Raw genomic sequence first — 23,862 nt, 5'->3', positions numbered from 1 at the left:
TCCCTGCCTCCCTCCCTCCCTCCCTCCCTCCCTCCCTCCCTCCCTTCCTTTTTCTTTTTAAGATGGGGTCAAACTGTGTAGACGTGAAATTCACTATGGAGACCAGACTGGCCTTAAACTCACAGAGATCTGCCTGTCTACAGGGCATTGGAATTAAAGAATATGCCACCATGCCTGACATTGGATTTTACTTTTAAGATGCAGTGTTAGATGAAAGAGCAAGATCAGAACATATAAAAGGAGTGAAGGGCAAGTACTACTGTCCTTATGAAGGAATAGACAACTGTAAAAAGCCACCCAGGCGTGGCACAGCAGACATGTCTACAGCTCCACCACCCGTGACTGAGGAATACAAACTCGAAGGCAGGTGGGACTGTCTCGTGACCCTCCGGAGGAGTGACTAGGGAAGGAAGACAATGCGACTGCAGTCAAGTCACATTGCAGAGTACAAGCTGAGCTCCACAGGAACAGCTCACAAGACAGTCACAGCCTGTGAGTGCGCTTGGCAGCCAGCATGGAGGACAGACAGAAACATCAGCCTAGCCAATGAAATCTGTTTTGTTGTCTTTACTTACATCATATGTCTAGTGAAACCTGAATTAACAGAACCCTGGTCCCTCAGCCAAATTGATACCTATATCTCTTTAAAGGACATTGTGAAGAGATCAAGAAAGAATGCCAGTCATGTACACAGCAACTGCTTGGATCCACGAAGAGGCAAGTGGTTTTGGCTATTATTGAATGATACTTCCACAGTCCAGGCCACTCTGGACGTACAAACTTCTCAGAGAGCAGTGACAGTACTGACTGTGCTGAGCATCTGTCAAAGGATTTGCTGGGACTGTGAAAGAACAGGCAGGGACTGGTACCTTTAGGGCCGTAGATTTTATGCCCACTGATGCTCATGAGATCAATTTTCATGTCATTGACATCAAGTGGGATTTTCCCAACAGCTTGGGCTGCATCAGTATGGAAGTACACCTTTCTGGAACTGCAAATCTTCCCTGAGGAATGACAGAGAGGCAGACACATGGCACAGTGAATGTAACCTGACATGCCAGGCACCATGAATATTTTAAGTGACTGATAGCATACACACACACACACACATACACACACACACACACACACACACACACACATACATATATACACATACATACAAATGTGTGCATGTGTATATATATATGGATATATATATGGATATATGTGTGTGTATACATGTATATGTGTATATGTATGTGTGTGTGTGTCCACTCCTACTCTCTGCCTTTCCACTTCCCCCCCCACGACCTTCTCTAGCTCCCTCCCAATTCCCAGCCTCTTTGGTATTACTCAAAAGATCAAGGGCAAAACACCAAACTACAAGCACACATGACATTTTGATGCCCAAGATTCTTCATACCACTTCATTAACCATGAATATTGTGAATGTAATATCAACTTTTAAATACTTTTTTATTTAAAAGAAGAAAAGAGTACAGATATTTTTGCTAATTTGCAGAGGGATTACGAGGTGAACTCTAAACAGAGATAAACAACATCCAAAAGAGAAAAAAGATATATGGTTTTTTCTTGTTGTTTTGTTGTCATTTGGGGCAAAAACTAAAACAAAATGTAACAGTAACAACAACAACCATAAAGGGCACATAACCCTAAATTCTAAAAACTCACATAGTAGCCAGCTAGAATGTGGGTCAGCAAGGCACACAGCTCTTCCCGTTGGTCCACTTGGCTTTTGGGTCAGAGCTCTGTGTCACGGTTCCTTCCGTGGCCCGCAGGGTGGTAAGGATCAGGTTAACCTACCATACTCACCTATTTCTGCAATCGGTTGCTTTACTCCAATCTCATTGTTCACAGTCATAACGGAGACCAGACTAGTGTCTGGTTGGATGGCAGCCTCCAGTTCCTAAGAAGGCAGGAGGAAGGAGGCTATACGATGCCGAGAGACAGCCATATAAACAAAAATGATGACAACCTCAAATCCAGAAAAGGGGCCTTGCGCTATAAGCCTATGTAAGCATGCAAGTAAGAGGGGTATGACGCATGTCTGAGGCACTGAGATCAATCCCTAGAATTAATGTTTAAAAACGAACAGCAACAGACAAATAACAACACAAGAGGCTATAGGCGTGGCTCAGCAGCTGTGAGCAGTGCCTGCTTGTCCCAAGGATTCATGTGTAATTCCTAGCACACCATGGGGGATCACAGCTCTCAGGAACTCCAGGTCCAGGGTATTGGACACTTTTTTCTGGTCTCCACAGGGACCAGGCACAGACATGAATGCAGGCAAAACACCCAAACACACACACACACAAAAAAGCTATAAAAAAGGTCAGGCATGGAAGCACATGTGGATAATCTCAGGTCTTAGGAGGTAGGGGCAGGAAGAACATGAATTCAATGCCAACCTGGGCAACATGAGATCCTAGCTCATAAAAATAAGAAAATACAGAGGCTGGGGGCTGGAGAGATGGCTCAGTGGTTAAAAGCACTGACTGCTCTTCCAAAGGTCCTGAGCTCAATTCCCAGCAACCACATGGTGGCTCATAACCATCTGTAAAGGGGTCTGATGCCCTCTTCTGGTGTGTTTGGAAACAGCTACAGTGTACTCATATAAATAAAATAAATCCTTAAAAAAATATTAAAAAAAAAAAGAAAAGAAAAAAGAAAATACAGAGGCTGGAGAGATGGCTCAGCAGTTAAGAGCACTGGATACTCATCCAGAAGTTGAACTCATCCGGAGTTCAATTCCCAACACCCACCATGGTTACTCACAACCATCTGGGATCTGATGCCTTTTCTGTCATGCAGTCATACATGTAAACAGAATATGCATATGCATAAACAAGTAAACCTTTAAAAAGAGAAATATGGGCTGAAAAGAAGGCTCAGTGGTAATACAGTGCTGCTGCTGTAGAAGCCCTGAGTTGGAGTCCCAACACCCACATTCATAACCACCTTTAACACCCAGGAACACATAAATCTAAAGAGAAAGAAACTCTCCTTGGTAGGTATTGAAGCCCATGACTGTAACGCTAACTCTTAACAGATTGAGTAAGGAGGAGCAGGAGTTCAAGGTCATTCAAGTCTATATAGCCACTTCAGGCCAGCCTGAGATTCCTAAAATACTGTTTCAAAGACCAAAACCCCCAAAAGCTTACATGAGTTCCTTATTAGACCAAATAAACAAAGCCTGATTTCAACCCACTATAACACTACAGGAGTAAGAACAGTGTAATCACATGAGTGCAGACATGGACAAGTACAGAAACCTATACTCAAGCCTTTTCTTTGAGACAGGCTCTCACTGTGGAGTCCAGGCTATCCCCAAACCCTGGTGATCCTCTTGTTTGAGCCATCAGGGTACTGAGTTTAAGAGTGCCTCCTCCATGTCTAGCCTATGCTAACATGCTGGCTTTTGCAGTTCTGGGGATCAAGCCCACAGCACTGTGCATGATAGTCAAGAATTCTACCACAGAGCTACACCTCCAGTCAGCATGCTTCCTTTATAGGGTGATAAGAAACATCAATGCAGGGAAGATAGAGGCCAGAGCTCTCCTGTAATGTAAGTCCCTGATGTCCTACGCTCATGTCCCGTAGCTCTCATACAAAACAGGGTCACCAAAAACGCTGAGAGGCAAGTTTTCCATGGAGAACAGTGCACACATAAAGAACATAATCTTCTCTGCCACACTTGATTCATGCTCCACTCTCACTGCTCATCAACCTTAGGCTCCACCCAAAGCTGGAGAGGCCGACTTACGGGATGGAGCCGGGCTCCTCCCATTCTGTCCCTCATGCCTAGTGGCATTCCTACCTTTAAGTCAATGATCCCACTCTTCTGCACTGGGAGGTAAGTGACCCGAAAGCCCTCGGCTTCCAGGGAGCGGCAGGAATCCAGCACACATTTGTGTTCCGTCTGGGTGGTGACCACGTGTTTTTTCCTTGACTTGTAGAACCTAGCCACTCCCTAAGAATTGATGGTAATGTAATGAAGAAAAAAAAAAGGATAGCACACTTAGGGGCAGCAGTAACATGGATCCCATTTATAACCAGTCTTTCCGTGAGTGTATGTGCAGGACTGAACCCAGAGCCTCAAGTATGCCAAAGACATTCTACAGAACAAACGAAGGCCCAATCATGTATGTGATACTGTTAACATCAAGAGAAACTATAAAGGTAGGCTAATAAAAACTAAAATACCCAGAATTTCAAATGAACATTTATGTTATTAAAAGGACAAACAAACAAAACATAGCAAAGTATAGCCTACATACCCATGGGCTCAGCATTAAGGGGCATTTGCAAGAGGACACCTGCACACCGAGACTGTCTTGGTCTACATAGTAAGATCTAGGCCACTCAGGGCTACTGAATAAGACCTTGTCTCCAAACAAACAAAGGAACAAAAGGAACGAAGTGGAAAGTAAGAAAGGAAGTCAATGTAACTGAACCCAATAGCCTGTAGTCCTTTCTACTTTGGACACTGAGGACAGAGGATACTTTGAACTTCAAGTTTGAAACTAACTTGATTAACATAGTAAGATATTGTCTCAAAAATAAATAAATAAAATATAAAATGAGGCTGACAACTCGATCCCTAAGGTACTGGCTGCACACACATGAGGACCTCTTGGAGCTGGGGAGATGGCTCCTCAGGGCTCCTCAGTGCAGAGCACTTGCTGCGCTTACAAAGAACCCCGTATCCAGCATCCACAGCTGCCCTTGACAGGGGATCTGACACCCTCGTGAGGCTCTGAGGGAACCAGGCACACATGTGGCACACACACATACAGATTGAATAAATATAAATAAATCTCTTTTTTTAAAGTTTAAATAAATAGGGCTAAGCTCTAACCAGAATCCAGTGCTCTTGCATCCCAGTCTTGAAGAGGCAGAGACTGGAGAATCCCAGGGACACCAGCCACGCAGGCCGACCCAGTTAGGGAGCTCCAGTGCCATGGGGGGCTGGTGTTAGTGAGCAGGATGCCCAAGACTCTCCTATGGCCTCCCCATGTAGGTGACCTTCACTAGTAAATTATATATATATATATATATATATATATATATATATATATATATATTCACATCTGGCATTTAAACTGGTGTCATTGATTCATTACTTACTGAGTTATACTGCTTTCCTTTCATGTCTGTTTTACAATATAAATACTACTTAGCTTGGATGTCTCTTCTGTTTTTATTTAAGAGATATTCTTATTGAATAGAATATGCTTCAGGGTTCAACCTCTCTTACCATTCAGGGATTTATTTTGGTGAGACAGAGTCTCACTATGTAGCCATAGAACTCCCAGAGATCCACCTGCCTCTGTGTCCTAGTGCTGAGATTAAAGGTGTGCACCGTCACACCCAGCTTTGTTTAACTATTTAGAATAGCTAAGAAATGGAACCAGCCTAGATGTTCATCAACAGATGAATAGATAAAGAAAATATGTTACATATACAATACCATTTAATTCAGGCATAAAGAAAAATTAAATAATTGCATTTGCAGAAAAATAAATGGAATCAGAAATCACTATGTTAAGTAAAATAAGTCAGATACAGAAACAAATACTGGGCTGGCAAGCTGGCTGAGCACATGAGGGCACTTGCTACAGGCTGCCTGTCTGAATCCAATCTTGGTAGCCCAGGATGTGACCAACTCCCACCAGTTAGTGCTGACCCTAACACGTGTGCTATGGCACATGAACGCACACACACAAATTGATTAACTAAAAAAGATAAATGCTATTTACATGTGTGTGTGAATAGAGATTTTCATGTTTATAAGTTATAAAGGTAGCAAGGAGACCACGAAAGGGGAGAAAGATCTTTGCATATATGTGTCTATATGTTTGGAGGTCAGAGGGTAATGTCCAGTAGTCTAGTGTCCGTCTTCAGCTTCTACCTTATTTGGAGCAAGGTCTCTTTGTTGTTTGCTGGTAGGCTGCACCCGCCAGTCTAGCACACATGCAGGCTTCTGGAGAGTCTGCTGTCTCTGCCCCAGTGGGATTATAGACACACAGACTCACTCTTCTGGGCCTGGCTTTACCTGTACTCTCAGGATTTGAACTCAGGTCCTCACACTTGCACAGCAAGTGCACTAACCACTGATCCACTTACTACCTTCTTAATGAAGAGGGGAGGGAGAGAGAACGAGAGGCTAATGAACTATGTGTAACAGGAGCGAGAGAGAACTCTCTGGGGATGCGAACAGAGCAGCGTAGCTGAGTCAGGGTAACGTGGGTGGAGAGTGAACAAGGGCCAAGTAGAGTGCAATACATGTACAAAAGCCCATAACAAAATTCATTATGCTTTATGCTGATTTTCAACATTTAAATTTGCTGTTCTTGCAAAGGACCCTTGCTCAGTTCCCAATACCTTCATGGCAGTTCATAACCATCTCCAACTCCAGTTCTAGGGGCTCTGACATTTTCCTTTGGCCTCTACAAGTAGCAGGCACACCTGGAGTGCACATTCATGCATGCAGACAAACACTGATATACACAGAAATATAAAAATAGGGTCTGGAAGACAGACATGATGGCACACACTTTTAATCCCAGCACTCAGGAGGCAGAGGCAGACAGATCTCTGAGTTCAAGGCCAGCCTGATCTACAGAGTGAGTTCCAGGACAGCCAGGGCTACAGAGAGACCCTGTCTGGAAAAAACAAACAAACAAACAAACAAACAAACACACAAGGTGGTGTGGTGGGGTTTACAGGTGAGATACTCCAGGTAAGAAACTGGCTGCTCTTCCAAAGAACCTCGGTTCAGTTCCAAACACACACATGGCAGGACACACCCATCGCTAACTCCTGTCCCAAGGGACCCGGCACCCTCTTATGATCTCCACAGGCACTGCACACATTTGGTACATAGACTTACATGTAGGCAAAAACACTCATACAAAAATAACAATATACCTTCAAAAGATAAATACGGACCTACAAAGTTCACCTCATATCTAAGAACACTTGTTGCTCTTGAAGAGGACCCTGGTACAATTCCCAGAATCCACATGGTAGCTCACAGATGTCTGTAAGTCTAACTTCAGGGGATCCAACAGACTTCTGGCCAGCGCTAGACAAGAAGTATGCAATGTGGTACACAGACATACAGGTAAGAAGAATGCTCACACAGAGAAAACAGCAGTAAAAAGTTAATAATACAATACAACCTTAAAAAGAGAGAAATTAATCTCATCACATGTGGATAAATTTAGCTTTTTTCAAAAGCTAAAAAATTTTAAATGAGCAAACGGGACCTGGAGAGACAGCTCAGTGGTTAAGAGAATGCTGTTCCTGTAGAAGACTCAAGCTTGGTTCCCAGCACATACTGAGTGGCTCACAATTATCTGTAACTAGTTCCAGAGAGATCCAAGGACTCTGGCCTCTTTGGGGATTACACTCACAGGAATATAGCCCCATACAAATAAACACAAAATTAAAATAGAACAATTTTTTTCATTTCAAAAAAGCCTGGTATAGCCAGGCAGTGGTGGCGCACACCTTTAAGCCTAGCACTTGGGAGGCAGAGGCAGGTAGATTTCTGAGTTCGAGGCCAGCCTGGACTACAGAGTGAGCTCCAGGACAGGCAGGGCTACACAGATAAACCCTGTCTCAAAAAAACCAAAAAAAAAAAAAAAAAGCCTGGTGTAATAATATTGAGCGCTTTTATACCATCATTAAGGAGGCAGAAGCAGGCAGATCTCTGAGACTGCAAGGCCAGCCTGGTCAACTGAGAAGTTCTAGGCCAGCCAGCCAAAGCTACATAGTAAAAACAGGTAAAAAACAAAAACAAACAAACAAAAAAAAAACACATAAAAAAAAAACAAAAAAAAGGGGAGGGGACAGAATATGAGAATATTATCTCATCAGTGGTATAGTATGGCTTTAGCAAGCTTGAGAGCCTAGGTTCACTACCCAGTACCAAAAAATGAATAAGAAAAAAAGAGAGAAATAAGTTTATAGATCAAAGTTATAACATGAGTGAAATGTGGTTATGTTCTATACATCAAAATGACTACAAGAGTGAGATACTTGGGCTGGAGAGATGGTTCAGCGGTTAAGAGCACCGACTGGTTTTCCAGAGGTCCTAAGTTCAATTCCCAGCAACCACATGGTGGCTCACAACCATCTGTAATGGGATCTGATGCCCTCTTCTGGTATGTCTGAAGAGAGCAATGGTGTACTCATACACATAAATAAATCTTAAAAGAAAAAAGAGTGAATACTTGCACAAAGCATGTGCATGCCCCAAATATAGGATGACCAATACCAGACCGAGTGGGCAAAACAAAGGCCTACAGAGGGTATAATAGCAACAATAACCTCAAAAATGCAGAGGCATTGTGTAAATGCTCTCATCAGAAAGGAAAAGCTGATAGGAAAACAGCCTTGATCAAGTACAAGTAAACTGATCTGAACGTCACTGTTAAAAAACAGGAGGGAGAGAGGGAGAGAGGGGGAGACAGAGACAGAAACAGGAGGGAGAGAGGGAGAGAGAGACAGATAGATAGAGACAGAGGGAGAGAGAGAGAGAGAGAGAGACAGACAGACAAGAGACAGAGAGGGGAGGATTCAGTCACTATCCTGGTTAGTTTTGTCAACTTGAAATAAGCTAATAAGCAACATAACTGAAAACGTGCCACCATGAGGCAGCCTGAAGACAAATATGTAAGACATTCACATGATTCATGTCTGGTGGGGACCTGGTGCTGGGGTGCTGGGGAGGGTGCTACCCCTGGGCAGGGGGTTCTGGGTGAAAGAAAGCAGGCTGAGCAAGCCATGGGAGCAAGCCAATAAGCAGCACTCCTACATGGCTTCTATCTCAGTTCCTGCTCCAGGTTCCTGCCCTAAGCTTGGGTCCTGATTTCCCCACATCTTATCAAGGACTAGGGGTTGTAAAGTGAAGGAAAATCTTTCCTCCTAAATTGCTTTTGGTCATGGTGTTTTATCACAGCAACAGAAAACTAAGCCAGGCACTGTTACTCATTTTTTTAAATGACTAACATCCTAAAAAATCCAAACTGTTAGTGGTGTAAAAGTCACCTCTATTCCTAACCAACTGCTACACTGAACTCAGACCAATAAGCTAAAAGACTTGACTGCAAAAGGCTGAAGAAAGCATGCAAGACGGCTCGGGAGAAAAGACATGCCTTGCGCCTTGAGTTTGATTCTCAGAACCTAAGTAAAGGTAGGAGGAGATTGCAGAGTCCACAAAATTGTCCTCCGTACAATTTTTTTTTAAGGCAGAGGAAGAACTAGGGAGAAGGGGGTAGCTGAGTTCAAATGATAGATGGGCACTTATCTCTAAACCCAAAAAGCCAGAGACACTGTCTGGTTCCCTCCTATTTGCTTCTGTCCTCCATCTTCCCACAGCCTCTCACAAGCAAAGCGGCTCCCCACCACGCAAAGGCCTCATCCTCCTCTTACCTTAATTGCTATGTTGTTGGACTCAGTAGCTCCACTTGTAAAAATGATCTCCCGAGGATCAGCTCCAATCAGAGATGCTACTTGCTGTATGCCAAGAGACAAAGATACAGCACATCAATCCCTGGGAAACAATGGGGCTATAGGTACAGCCTGGACAGAGTTTTGGACCAAGAGAAGATCCACTGCATCCTACCAACCAACCGCCTACGAAGAAACTATGTGCCTACCAGGTATAACTTTTTAGCCTGACTAGTGATAAAAAGGAATTAATTGTCACAGCTCAGATATTCTATCCTTTCTCTATTCTAAGACGGGCTAAGATGTCAAATGTAAGCTAGGTACAGTGACATACACCTTGAATCCAGCACTTAAGAGTTCGAGGCCAGCCTGGCATACAAAATGAATTCCAGGACAGTCAGGGTTACACAGAGAAATGTTGTCTCAAACAACAAAACAAAACAAATGTCCAATGTAGCTCAGTTGGTAGAGTGCTTACCTAATATTTATGAAGCTCTGGGTTTGATTTCCAGCTCTGCACAAACCAGATACAATGGTGCACACCTGGAATCAACAGCACTCAGGAGGCTAAGGTAAGACAGCTGCCATGAGGCCAGTCTGGGATACATAGTGAGTTCCAAGCCATCTTAGATGAAAGTGCAAAGCTGGCCTCAATCAACCAGAATAAGCCCAGTGACATGGATCAGTATGTAAAGGCACTTGTAGCAAAACCTGACGACCTAGGATTCATTCCCTGAAACCCACATGGTAGAAGGACAGAGACTGCTCCAAGGTGTCCTGTGACTTCCACACTGAATACTAAGGTACATATGTGTACACATACATGAACACACACAAACACACACACATGCGTGCACTCACACACGCTTGTAATTTTTAAAAATTATTTTTGCTGGGATAGTGGTGAACATCATTCATCCCAGAACTTAAGATGGAGAGGCAGGAGGATCTCTGTTATTCAAGGCCAGCCTGGTCTACAAGGCAAATTCCAGGACAGCCAGAGCTATTATACAGAGAAACCCTATCTCAAACAAACCAACAGGCAAGTAAGGAACTGAAAAGATGGCTCTGTGGTTAAGAGCACTTGCTGTTCTTGCAGAGGACCCAGGTTCAGTTCCTAGTACCCACATGGTAGCTCACAACCATCCTTAACTTCCAGTTCCAATAACAGAAAAATAGCCAATGGCTGAGCATGGGGCAGGACACTGAGAGCTGTGCAGGCAGGAGAGAGTCAGGGGGACAAGGAGAGAGGAGGAGACTCAGTAACACAGGAGATAAAGCCAACCGATGGGTAAGTGACTCTGGCCTCTTCCCTGAGTGGGCCTAGGGTAGCAGAAGATCAGGAGTCCCCAGTCACTGAGTTAGCCAAGGCATTTTAAGAATAACTGTTGTGTGTGTGTTTCCCATCCGAGGATCTGAGAAAGCTCCCGGGAGGGTGTGAGCGTGGAGCCAGCCAGGAACATAAAGTGGTATAGATAGACAAAACTACAAACAACATGTGAATTTTGGGGATCAAACTCAAGTCATTATGTTAAGGTACCCCTGGATGCATCCCATTGACCCAAGAAATGCATTTTTAAATGTATTTATTGAACTCTTACTTACTACTTATGTCAACCTGTACCAGCACTGACTTGTTGAATTCATCTTACACAGCATCAACTATTTCACTGTCCGCTTGGAGATGATGAGCTTAAGGCTCAGAGAAATGAGAAGATCTGTCAGAGGTATTTTGCAGAGGGAATATGGGAACTAATTAAGCACCTACAATCAAAAACGCCAGAGCTACTATCTGAGTCTCTTCAGAAAAACAGCTATTTCCACCTCTAAGAAAGAAATGTCTCCTACAGACCATTGAATGGAACATCCCAGAGTCCTTTGTGCTAACCTGGCGAGCATGTTCCATGGCTGCCTCACTCTCCCAGCCGTATGCGTGAGTCCGAGAATGTGGGTTCCCATAGTAGTTGACAAGGTATGGGAGCATAGCATCGAGCACCCTAGGATCCTGAACAGAAGAACACGGATCAGTGGCTCTGAGATCAAAGTCAATTCAGAACCTGCTCCATCCACCGATACCTGCCCACTTTGCTCAGTGTATTTCCAGCCTTTCAGATGCTGGCTGCTTTCTTCCACTTCCTCAACTACTAAACAAATGCAACTTGAAATACACCCACTTCAAAACCACCTCTAATCACAATGTTCCGCCATTCCCGCAAGTAGTTTGTAAGCATTGTCTTTGATTTTTCTGTTATTTATTGAAAGATAAGGTCTTATGAAGTTAAATCTGTCCTCAGATTTATAAGCCTGTTGGGTATGGTGGCATACACTTTTAATAGCAGCATACTGGAGACAGATGTGGGCACATCTCAGAGTTGGAGGCCTGGTCTACAGTGGTTGTTCCAGGACAGACAGGGTCACAGGTATTGAGACTGGGTCTTAAAACACCCCACACTGCACCCAAAAAGTAAACCAACAAATAACCCTCCTGCCGGCAAGATTATCTTGTCCTTTTCTTATTTTTTAAAGACAGGGTTCTCTACTTTAAGATATCCTCAAACTTACTATTAATGAAGAGATCTTAAACTTCTGATCCCAATCCCCCTGCCTCTACCTCCCTAATTCTTTAGAGTCATGTGGGATTAGAGTTGTATAGCACCATTCCTGGCTTTATGCTGTGCTAGGGGATCCAACCAAAGACTTTGCAAATGCGGGACAAGTGCTCAACCATCTGTATCTGCATCCCTCACAGTCCTGTTCTTACACCTGTTCTTAAAGGGCTTCCACGGCTGCCGCACACTGATTTACACTGATCTAGAAAAAAAAAAAAAAAGATTCTGACCTCCCTGCCTCCATCAAGTATTGGGATTACCGGAGTTCACTTTTATGTGGTGCTGGGAATTGAACTCAAGGCTTCCTACATGCCAAGCAAGTACTATTTGAGCCATATATCCAGCCCCAATAACTGTGATTATTGAATGTTTATCAAATGCAGGACTTCTACGTCTTTCAGCTCATTTAACACTTTACCAAAGTCACATAGTTACTACATGTTAGTCCTAGTAATTCCAAAGCCCATGTGTTTGCTTGCTCTTGGCCTTTTTTGTTTGTTTGTTTGTTTTGTTTTTCGAAACAGGGTTTCTCTTTATAGCCCTGGCTGTCCTGGAACTCACTCTGTAGACCAGGCTGTCCTCGAACTCAGAAATCCGCCTGTCTCTGCCTCCCAAGTGCTGGGGTTAAATGTGTGAGCCACCACTGCCCGGCCATTTTTTTTTTAACGTATGTTTGAGGGGACTGGGAGATGGCTTAGCAGTTAAAGAGCTCTCCCAGAGGTCCTGAGTTCAATTCCCAGCAACTACATGTGGCTCACAACCATTTGTAATGGGATCCAGTGCCTTCTTCTGGTATGTCTGAAAGCAGCTACAGTGTACTCATATACATAAAATTAAAAACAAAACAACAGGGGCTGGAGAGATGGCTCAGTGGTTAAGAGCACTGACTGCACTTCCAGAGGTCCTGAGTTCAAATCCCAGCAACCACATGGTGGCTCACAACCATCTGTAATGAGATCTGATGCCCTCTTCTGGTGTGTCTGAAGACAGCTACAGTGTATTCATATATAATAAATAAATAAATCTTTAAAAACAAAACAACAACATAGGTTTGAAACTCCCTATGTGGCTCAGGCTGGTCTTAAGCTTACTGAAACTCTCCATGTCACAATGTTCAGCTCCAGGACCTGAGCATTTACTATTAATTATAATGCCTGTACTGGAAGGATCTGACAAGGTCAGTAACTAAAAAACAGTAAAGCCTTTTCAACTAAATTAACATCCAAGTCTCCTAATTCCTGTCCTCCGTTTACTAGTACATTTAATGGTTCTCAAATCTGCAGAAATTTAGCCTTCTGGTGAAATTTGTCCTTCTAACCTTTCCTCCCTATGAAGGACCCCTGTTAGTCCTTACCAGAGGAGTTGTAGCCTGCACGTCCATATAGAGAGGTCGCAGCACTGCCTCTGCCTCGGAGGGAACAGCCGAATGGGGGGCATGATCTACAACTGACAACAGAGTGCAGTGGCAAAGTGAGAAACCGTGGACGAAGGGCACACAAGACAACAGATGGCCAAAGCTTCTTCGAGGTAAGTTTAAGAAAGGCTGAGGTCCAGTGTCAAAGTAAACAACACGCACTAAAAGACATTGAGTTAAGTAAAAGACATAGGGTTCTCGGGAGGGGCGCTGACAGCAGTAGGGAGCAATGTTCAAACTACATAGTACCGAGTGGGATGAGCTGTAAAAGGAAAACCATTTAGAAGAAAAGTGAAAAGCGCAGGTTCCTTCAAAGGTTCACGGATGGAGGAGGCTCCGACGAGCATCTTTAAGACTTGGCCAGGAGAGATCTGAAGAATGAGACTTCGGCCCAAGAGAAGTGCGGAGCAGGATGTAAGGGTCATACTGAAACAGTAAGAGACCAGGCGACGGGAAGGTTTAGAGTCTGAGCGATCGAACACGGCGAGTAGGAAACGCAACAAAGCAGTGCTTAGCAGCACCGACCCAAGGGGTTCGCTCCTCCAGAAACCGAAGGAGCGAAAAGGAAAGGGAACGTACCGCGCAGGCGCAGTCCCCGGGTGGGCACCGAAGACCTTCGCAGGGCCACAGAGGTAGCCGCCAACGACGCCCGCCTCCAAGCGGCTCGCAGCAGCATGTTCCCAGCAACAGAGCCCACCATCTGCGGAGCTTGCAAGTCCTCAGCCCATGCTCCCGGAAGTAACTGCGCCGCGCTCCGGAAGCAATCCTGCGGGCCGCGAGCGCCCTCCGCCTAGCTTTCAGTGTGAGACGTCGAGCTGAGCGATCGCGGCGGAGAACGAGGTGAGGTGGGGCCCGACGATGCCCTGCGTCGCGCGTGCGGGGTCTTCTATCGCGAGGAGGGTGGTGGAGGCGTGCTGCGGGCTGGCTTCTGTCCTGGGTCCTATGTAACCCTGCTGTGCGCCCCTGGCCGACGCCATAGCTGGCGACCAGGCCCTCACTGTCCTAGCCCTCTCACCCCAGATGCCGGTGGCCGTGGGTCCCTACGGGCAGTCCCAGCCTAGCTGCTTCGACCGCGTGAAGATGGGCTTTGTCATGGGTTGCGCCGTGGGTATGGCGGCCGGGGCGCTGTTCGGCACCTTCTCCTGTCTCAGGTGAGCCGCGCGGACGGAACTTCCTGGCTTCCGAGGACTCCGGAGCCCACTTAGAAGAGGTTGAAAGCACAGTACTTAAGAATCTGAGCTCTAAAGTCAAAATGGCTTTCTGACTCCTTTGTAGTTCAGTTTCATTAGGCAGGTTAGAGGCTGAGTTTACTGTAGTGGAGGACTATACACTTACCTCCACTTTTGTAAGAGTTAATCATATTAGTATTATCTGGCACATCGTAATTGCTTAGCGAAGGGGTATTACTGGTGCATGACATTTTAACTACCAACTGCATGTAATGAAGCAAGCTTCATGAAGCGTTTTACTATTGAGAATTAGGTATAGTCACATGTTCGACCTTTGAGATAAACTGCTATTTTAAAGGTCATCACCCCATTTGGATATTGTACTTGTAAATAACTATTTCTCCAGCACTAGCTAATTGTAGTGCTAAGTACTGTAGTTAACCATCGAGCAATAGTGGTGAGCACCTAAAATCCAGACGGAGGGAGAGGTAGGAGGATCTATGAGACTAGCTTGGTATAGAAAGTGAGTTCCAAGACAACCAGGGCTATTACACAGAGAAACCATGTCTCAAAGAAATAAAATAAAAACGTATAGTTACCGAGATTGTAAATGTGATGATTTCCATTTTACACTTTATAGAGTTTATAAATTGCAGAGCTTAACTTTTAACCCAGGTTAAACAAAACGCTGAGGAGTCATCTAGAAGAAAAATGGCTACTGGATAATATATACCATAGAGGCACAAACATGACTGCTTTTCCTGCCCATGTACTCCATCCTTTATCTCTGCAATCTACAAACTAATTAATACAGCATTCAACACACAACCTAGAGACCCTAGATGGGTATTTTCCTTGTCATTGCTAATCCTTCATGGGGAAGAGTAGCATTTTAAGAATGACAAATGATGTATTTCAACAGATTATAAAGGGGGTAGTTAGTTCAATTCTCTATTCCTTTATTTGTATTCTCAGATGGCCCCTTCTTGCTTTCTTCCTCAGGATCGGAATGCGGGGTCGGGAGCTGATGGGCGGCATTGGGAAAACCATGATGCAGAGTGGCGGCACCTTTGGCACTTTCATGGCCATTGGAATGGGGATACGATGCTAATTAGGGCGCAGAAGCCCTGCTACACTTAAACTTCCCCATCCATTTCGACCCTTGTACAATAATAAAGTTTTTTTCTTCTCGTTATCAGTCTATTTTTACTCCAAACACCTAATGTTTTTCCCACAACTAGGTTTTGTAGTCTCAGTACCCACCTCAATGGTAATCCAACATTGTGTATTTCTACCTGCCTGTTCTCTGCAGAGACATAGTACACATAACAATAGATCTCAGATACCTAATACAGAATAGTACAACTGATACCTAAATCTCTACCCAGGCTTGTTGACACAATCACTCTCAAGATGGAGACACATCTTTAGAACCGCTCAAAAAATCTTGGCTCAGCATATCCGTTATAAAACCTAGCTAGCCGCCTTTTTTGTAACAGTTGTGTCCTGTTCACAGTAAAACATTGTATGAGATTGTCTAGTTCAGAAAGACATGTCAAACTCACCAGCCTAACACTTATGTAGGTTAATAACAAAATTCATACAGGATACCCATGTGATGGAAAGGAATCCTAATCAGATTACCCTTGGTTAATTTCTTCTGATTACTCTTCAACTATGACTTGTTCAGAACTTTATTAGACGATAGTGGACAATTCAAAATGATTTTATGAACATGTTATTAAAGAAACAAGTTTTTTTTTCCTGATATATCTAGGAGACAAGATGTGTTGGTTGGCAAGCTGTAGGCAGTGGTGGCGCACGCCTTTAATCCCAGCACTTGGCAAGAAGAGGCAGGCGGATTTCTGAGTTCCAGGCCAGCCTGGTCTACAGAGTGAGTTCCAGGACAGCCAGGGCTACACAGAGAAAGCCTATCTTGAAAAACAAAAAACCACTACAGAGCTAAAGAATGATAACCAAGCAGAGCAGAATGAGTGCATTTCCAAGGCACAACTTGTTTTCATCGATACCAAGGACATACTTGGTAGTGGTGGTAAACAACAAACACTAGACATGACTTAGGCTGGAAAAAATATTCCCTATTACTAAGAATAAAGTAAGCTTATTCTAGGCCTAGAGGGACATCTTCAGTCTTTGTAAATCCGACCTATATAATGCTGAGACACTAACTTGAAAGCAAGAAGAAAAAAACCAAGAAAAGATACCATGATAGTCTATGCCTGTCTTTGTAATATGAAAACATTTGAAAAACAAAGATTTTCTTGTGGCCATTTTCAGAGAATTTTATTTGAGTGGTTCTTACAAAGATTGTTGCAATATGAAAGTCATTTGTTTGATAGAAATATCAAGCTGTCTTGTCAAACACACTGAAGTAACCCAAAAATATATTTCAGAGCTCACAGAGCTTAAAAAGAGCAAAGATTATATGCAACCAGACAAAACCTATTTCTGCATTTCCTCTCTTGCTCAAGACTGCTTTACTCAATCGGTTACATCAACCACCCTGAGGAAATGCAGGATCATTTTGTTTGGAATCTCAAGATACACTAAAACACATAGTATTTACAAAGAAACTTTTACAGATACATTAATTTGAAAATTTTACCATCGAGAAATATTTTTAAATCCCCTTCTTGCCAAATAATCAAGGTCAAATGCTAAGCAGCCATTTAGCTGCTTAGACTTTTTTTCACACACTAAGTGTATTCCTTTGCTGAACCATGAGCCAAATACATGACTGTGAAATGTAACTGCTGTGTAAAAAGTTAGGTTTCTGAAACATTAAAACATTACCTGTCTGCCTTTATACAGAAAGCACATTTGTTCCCCTAGAGCTATTCTATAGATCCTTAATGTAATTTTCTACATGGACATTTAAAACAGCAGAACAAGAGAACAGCTTTGCATAAAGTAGGATTTGCTAGTTAGGGAGAATGAGCACACTGCATTCCTGTTAACATTTTTATTTTTCAAGATAACAGGAGTTGTATACAAATGACAGTAGACCCTTGCCTCTTTATTTTTATCTAAATAAAAGATAACTCAAGATGAATTCTCAAGAGAAAAAAAAGCTATATACATAAGGGACTGTATCTTCCTTCATCGTCTGCTTGGAACCAGTAGTTGTGTTGCTGTCATAGAATCAGGAAAGAGGTTGTGGTAAGTTGGAAGAGGTACATACGCTGCTGTTATCATTTTACCTGTTGACAAAGAGAAAAAAGTTGGGTAAGTTGTTTTATGTTAATAAATTGACTTCTCAACATAAAGTCTTCATAGCAGTTACTCACCAGCAAACCACCTGCCGTGCAATGCATTGACAGCAGCAATAGCTGCAGCAATAGATGGGCACTTCACATACACATTGCCCTAAAAGTATCAAAAGAAAAAAATTAATCATTAAAAAAAAAATTGAACATATACTCTCAAAGTATATCAAACATCCTTTGCATAAACGTGCTTTATAGTTTATTGATTCTAATAGCTTCATGGTCAATACCTTGAATGTTTTTAAAAACTATTGTATCTTTTCCTTTTCTCATTGATCTTTTTGCCCAATACCCATTCCCCTGATATCTATGCAAAGACTAAAGAAGTTGCAAAGAATTCCAGGCTACATGATGCAGATTAGCTAATCAATTAATCACTAATCTCATCAAATTTTCAACATTTTGACTCTGCATTTGTTTTGAAGCATGCATTTAGCTAGTACATTTAACTTCCTTTCCTGAAATAACCACTGAGCTAGCACAGTGCTACAGGCCTATAATAAATCCCAGAGCACGGGAAGGGAGTCAGAAAAGAGCTAACTTCATTAAAGCACTACACAAATCAATGCATTAAAAGAAAAAAAAAAGACTGCAATAGTGACTTGTGTCCAGCACAAAAGAGGCAGACATGTAGGTCGATCTTGCGGTTAACTTAGTCGACAGAGATTCAGGACAGGCAGGACTACACACAGATACCCTGCCCGAAAAGAAAAACCAAAACCAAGCCAAACAAAAGGAAATAACACCTAAGGGGAATAAAGTGACAATCATATGCCCTAATTGTATATAAAAAGTAAGATAGAGAATACTATCCACTTTAATCCCAGCACTTGGGGAAGCATAAGCAGGCAGATCTGTAGGATAGGCCAGCCTAGTATTTATTACACAAATAAACCCTGTCCTGAAAAACAGAAATCAAATTACCTGAGCTGAATTTTTGTCAACATAAATATGAATGACTCCTCCATGTTTATTACATTCTTCAATGACATCATCTTTAATCTCTGTATCCCATCCAACTTCTTCTTCTCTGTAAGAAAAAAATACTGAAATTATATTCAAGTAATGATTAAGTACATTTTGTGCGTGCATGCGTGCGTGCACGCATGCGTGTGTAGAGACCATGGAACATGGAGTCCATTTCAGCATCCACGTAAGTACCAGGGATCCAATTCTAGTCTTTAGACTTGGCAGCAAGCACCTTTCTTTATTCACAGTGAATCAAATTTTCTGCCTTCGACTATGTAGTAAAACTCTCCTTCTAAAACACAGCAATTTGACTGTACTAGCTAACCAACAATCTTGCTCCCTGTATACGCCTATTTGTATCAAACTTCCAAGGTGTCATTCATGTTAATGTGACAAGCACTGGACATGCTCAGCTATCCATCCACACTTAAAACATATTCTTCAAGATGTTAATTGTTGTAATACATAAAAAGAGATGAAGAGGCTCCATTAAAGTTCTAAGTTTTTACTGCCAAATTTACTGTAAACTCTGTGGAGTTCACTCAGCCAGCAGTTAAGAGCAGTTGTGGCTCTTGCAGAGGACTTAGGTCACACAGCTACAGTAATTCCAATTCTATAAAAATTTTTAACACTTCTGTTCCTTCAGATACAGGTAAGCATGTGGCATATATACACGCAGGCAAATCCTGATATACATAACAAACAAAAATTTTAAAACCCTAACAAGCCAAAAGATGTGGCTGCTATACAGTTATAATACTAACCATAATTCTACATAAAGCAACCAGCTAAATCCTTTTACAATCATCGAGAAGAGGCAGATGGAAGGTCTATTTGATCAGCAGGGCATCCAAAGTAAAAAAAAAAACAGTAAGTACATGTAAAAACAAGATGTCCTAGCTAGAGAAAAATAGTCTCAAAACAACACGAAAGAAAATTAAACAAGCACTTGGGAGGCAGAGGCAGGCGTATTTCTGAGTTTGAGGCCAGCTTGATCTACCGAGTGAGTTCCAGGACAGCCAGGGCTACATAGAGAAACCCTGTCTCGAAAAAAAAAAACCCAAAAAGAAAATTAAACAAGAACAAAACAAATTAGAAGGTGAAACAAACAAGCAAACAAACAAAACAAAAAACCAAATTTTGAATACATTTAGAAAAATATTTTAATTACTAGTATCATACATTAGTAAAAAGAGGTAGACTAAAAGCAGACACAAGTATCATAGGTTAAAAGCTAGCATGGACTATAGTATTACTAACTGATCAAAAGGCCAGCTCTGACAACTGAAAAACCCTGACAGAATTTAAAAAAAAAAAAAAAAGAACTGGTCATCTTCATCAGTGGCGTAACTGCCTGCCATGCAGCCCCCAGATCCCTTGTTTTTAATTCTACGACAGAAAAATTTCTAGTAGTATTTACTGGCTAAGAGGACACTGTACTTGTTTGTTATCCTTACAGAGTACCATCTTGAGTTCCCAGAACATCACAACAATCCTGATGCCCATTCTGACCTCCCTGATCACACATAAGACACAAACACACGTGTATGCACACATACAAGCAACAATCTCATACATAGTTTAATCAAACTAACCAAAAATAACAAGTAAACAAGCATAGGCAAAAGACTGGTGAGAGAAATTTCACAACTACATGTTAAATTTCAATGTGCCCAATAAAATATAAACGGGAATAAAAAATAAAAGTCTAACATATCACTTACGTTTGAGGATTAAACATGTTGGAAAGTTGGAAACACTGTGTTGCAAGTGGTTGAACAGATGCAGCTGCAGCTAAAGCTGAGGCTAAAAAAGGGAAAATAAAAATTAGCTTCAAGGAAAATGTGTAAGTATCCCTGGACAATAAACTAAAAATAAACCCTATCTATATATGGCTGACATAATTTATATATTGTCTATATGAGTATGAAATAAGAGTTACACACTTTACCAAAATACAACAGTTAAGCTAAGCAAAACTACTTTAAAACATCTTTAGTTTCACTTATAATAGGCAACACAAAGTAGAAATACTCAAGTATTATTTTGAGGGGAAAAGTGCTAATATATTTCATTCAGATGCAAATATATTTCCCTAAAAATTTCAGGAGCTGTGGTTTGGGAATTAATTGTCACGAGTATTTGTCTAGCAAGCATGAAGCTCTGGGCTTGATATCAAACAGAGCATAAACTCTTATGCACTTATACTCTTAAGCATTAGAAAGATAGATCGTGAGGAATATAAGTCATCTAGGCCAACAAAGTTTCATCTCCGACGAAAATCATACTTAAAAATGGGCACAATGGCACATGGCTTTAATCCCAGCCTTTGGGAGGTAGAGGTAGAAAGATCTTAGAATTCTTATGTCAGCTTGGGCTACAAAGCAAGTTCTAAGACAGCTAAGACTACATGGAGAGACAATATTCTTAAACCAAAACCAAAACCAGGAGTGATTAATGAGACAGATGTAGTCTAAATCTATTAAAAACAAGCAACAAAAATCCTGCACACAAATCATTTCAGAAAGAAAAATGGAAAATGAACGGTTGCATCCGGAAATGATTGCAGTAATACAAAATTGGGTTGTTGGAAAGCCTAAATAGACATTCTTTTATTTCTCTTCCTTTTGCCAGGAATATAGTCTTGTTTTTAAAAGATATATAAAAACACACATGTATTAGATTTGTATATAAGTACTCTGAACAACTTGGTCCATCTTTTCAGCAGCCAAATATTTATTTTCAATCTTAATCTTATGTTTATGAGATTTTGCCTGCATACCTGTGGAACACAGGTACCTGTTTCCCTCAGGGGCCAGAAACCCTGAAATTTGTTAAATACTATTATTGTAAGCTATGATGTGGTTGCTGAGAATCTAATTTTGGTCATCAAGTAAAAGTCTAAAGTGCTTTAAACCAAAGACCACTCTCTCTGGTCCAACTTTTAAATACATCAACCTAAATATAACTAACATTTCAAAGACCGTGTAAAGTATCACAGAAAAATGTCATAATACTGCAACACTGTAAATGATTTGTAGGAGCAAAATAGAAAACCAGAAACAGGCAGCTTATCTATGATTTGACTATCGTAATGTGAAAATTCTGAATACAGTAATATTCAACCTTAAAATAAATGTCTATAGTGAACTAAGCACTTTCCAAGTGAGGTTTCTATTTGGTGTTTAGGTTTGGTTTTTCTCTTCTTGAGACAGGGTCTTATGTCACTCCAATTTTCAGAGAATTACCAAAGGTATTAGAGCAGCTGTTATAGAACTCACCGTAATCATATTATCTGACCAAATCCCATTCCAATGCATAACAACAAACAGCTAAGGATAAAATAATGCATTAAGAAATCGAGATGAATTGAAATGAATAACCACCTAAGGAAGTATCAGATAAATTTCACTGAACAAAGCTATTCATGAAATACCACATTAAAAATTATTCTGATAGAATTACAAAAGTGTCGTTCCTTCAATATTTCCTTCAAAGTTAAAGGCATTTTTCTTTGAAAAATTTGAGAAGCCTTCTCCTTGAATTCCCTCCTATAAGAACAAATATAACCTGACACAATCTAAGACCTAGTAAGTTCCAGGTAGCTACCTAAATATAAGGTAGAACTGCTTAAAAAAGCACAAAAGTATACCCGAGCAACAAACCAAAAACATCAAACCAATTTATAACTAAAGATGGTCAGTGATAGGAGCCAGAGTAAAGCAGATCTGAGTTACAGACTAGCTATACGTAACAGCCAAAAGCTACACAGTAAGACCCTGTTTCAAAACAAAAACATACACAAGGATACAGAGCTAAAAAGTTTTCAGGAAACTGAGGGGAACTACTGACTGATTATGAGAACTAAAGACCAAATACGTAATGAAATCTTTTACTTTGACTTTTGATAAAACTGTTAGTCATTTATAAACAGCAGTACAAATGTGGCATATGCTTAAAGAAACTTAAAATACATTTAAAATTCTCACCAAAAATTGCCATTTTTCACACAGGATTTTTGATATAAAAAAAGAGAGAGAAACCAATAAACAGTTTACTGTAAACCTGGCAGCGTACTGAAGTAGTAAAATGCTTTTTATCTTTCATGGTAGATTTCAGAGAGACATGAAATCATGACCTAATGCATTTCATGATGATGTAGTTAGAACAATTCATACCCCTATTCTTAGCTTCATAAAATAGCCAAGTCCTAATGATTCATTAAAACATTGTCAAAAAATGTAATATATATATATTAAATCTAAACTGAAAGAAATATAAAAAAAAAGTAAAACGACTTGCTCATGTATTTCATGTACATGAATGCACTGTCTTCATGTATATCAGAAGAGGGCATACATAAGTTCCCACTGCAACTCCTTCTGAGACACCATGTGGATGCTGGGAGTGGCAATGAGGCCCCTCTGGAAGAGCAGTGGGTACTATTCCATCTCTCCTGCCCTTAAACTTAAAAAATAGTCCCACATTGTCATGGTATGCTAAAAACAATTTGTTTTTTATACAAACCTTACAGCTTAGATAAAAGTGTAAAGAAAGACTGAGTTCTGGACCTTGTTTTTCAAGTGTAAAAGATGGCATGTTAAAGCCAGCCCTTTACAAGGAATCAAATAAATAAATTCCACAATCCACAACAAACATAACCATAGACATCTTTATATTCTCTGACTATTAATGTACTATGGTTACAATACATGGCAAAACTATATGAATATGATACTTATCAAATTATATCTTTGTATTATTAAATTATATTTCAAAAAAAAAAAGATCAAAATGTAAGTAACTCACCTTCGGTCTGTTGGGAAAGTCGTGTTTGCAAATCTATAACAAAAGAGAATTCTACAGCTCAGTGCAGGAACAATGAAGAGCCTCAACTAACAGGGTAAATGTCAGGAAAGTATTAATAAAAGAGGACTTCAACAGCAGGGTTC

At 41.3% G+C, this 23,862-nt stretch overlaps 3 protein-coding genes across 12 annotated transcripts in view; 1 reads left to right on the top strand and 2 right to left on the bottom strand.

Moving 5' to 3' along the window:
- Nfs1 (NFS1 cysteine desulfurase) overlaps positions 1-14,227 on the bottom strand; it is a 21,461-nt gene extending 7,234 nt beyond the window's left edge. Inside the window, exons 1-7 of the mRNA XM_028775314.1 lie at positions 14,065-14,227; positions 13,426-13,517; positions 11,351-11,467; positions 9,445-9,528; positions 3,821-3,973; positions 1,816-1,909; positions 870-1,004 (exon numbers count right to left, since the gene is read on the bottom strand). Coding sequence (XP_028631147.1) covers positions 870-1,004; positions 1,816-1,909; positions 3,821-3,973; positions 9,445-9,528; positions 11,351-11,467; positions 13,426-13,517; positions 14,065-14,185 — 796 coding nt within the window. The 5' untranslated portion in view covers positions 14,186-14,227. The remainder of the gene's footprint in view (positions 1-869; positions 1,005-1,815; positions 1,910-3,820; positions 3,974-9,444; positions 9,529-11,350; positions 11,468-13,425; positions 13,518-14,064) is intronic.
- Romo1 (reactive oxygen species modulator 1) lies at positions 14,203-15,849 on the top strand. Its single transcript, XM_028775315.1, has 3 exons — positions 14,203-14,325; positions 14,506-14,636; positions 15,657-15,849. The coding sequence occupies exons 2-3, from the start codon at positions 14,506-14,508 to the stop codon at positions 15,763-15,765; spliced, it is 240 nt and encodes a 79-aa protein (XP_028631148.1). The 5' UTR covers positions 14,203-14,325; the 3' UTR covers positions 15,766-15,849.
- Positions 15,850-16,931: 1,082 nt separating this feature from the next.
- Positions 16,932-23,862, bottom strand: part of Rbm39 (RNA binding motif protein 39) — a 32,992-nt gene continuing 26,061 nt past the window's right edge. For 7 of the 10 annotated variants that reach the window (XM_028775255.1, XM_028775253.1, XM_028775254.1 and 4 more), the window contains 5 exons: positions 23,720-23,770; positions 20,635-20,716; positions 18,866-18,971; positions 17,963-18,041; positions 16,932-17,875 (listed from right to left, as the gene is read on the bottom strand). In XM_028775255.1, the coding sequence (XP_028631088.1) occupies positions 17,775-17,875; positions 17,963-18,041; positions 18,866-18,971; positions 20,635-20,716; positions 23,720-23,770 (419 nt within the window). In that variant the 3' untranslated portion in view covers positions 16,932-17,774. The remainder of the gene's footprint in view (positions 17,876-17,962; positions 18,042-18,865; positions 18,972-20,634; positions 20,717-23,719; positions 23,771-23,862) is intronic. The other 3 variants (XM_028775258.1, XM_028775251.1, XM_028775252.1) reach the window with 1 other exon arrangement.

Source organism: Grammomys surdaster, unplaced genomic scaffold, assembly GCF_004785775.1.
Source record: "Grammomys surdaster isolate TR1022 unplaced genomic scaffold, NIH_TR_1.0 254, whole genome shotgun sequence".
NCBI lineage: Eukaryota > Metazoa > Chordata > Mammalia > Rodentia > Muridae > Grammomys > Grammomys surdaster.
The sequence above is the reverse complement of the archived record's forward strand: the minus strand, read 5'-3'. Positions and strand labels throughout refer to the sequence as shown.

Coding starts and splice junctions, on each gene's coding strand:
- Romo1 (XM_028775315.1), top strand. CDS start 14,506: ATGCCGGTGGCCGTGGGTCCCTACGGGCAGTCCCAGCCTAGCTGCTTC. Junction 14,637..15,656: donor GGCACCTTCTCCTGTCTCAG/GTGAGCCGCGCG, acceptor TTTCTTCCTCAG/GATCGGAATGCGGGGTCGGG.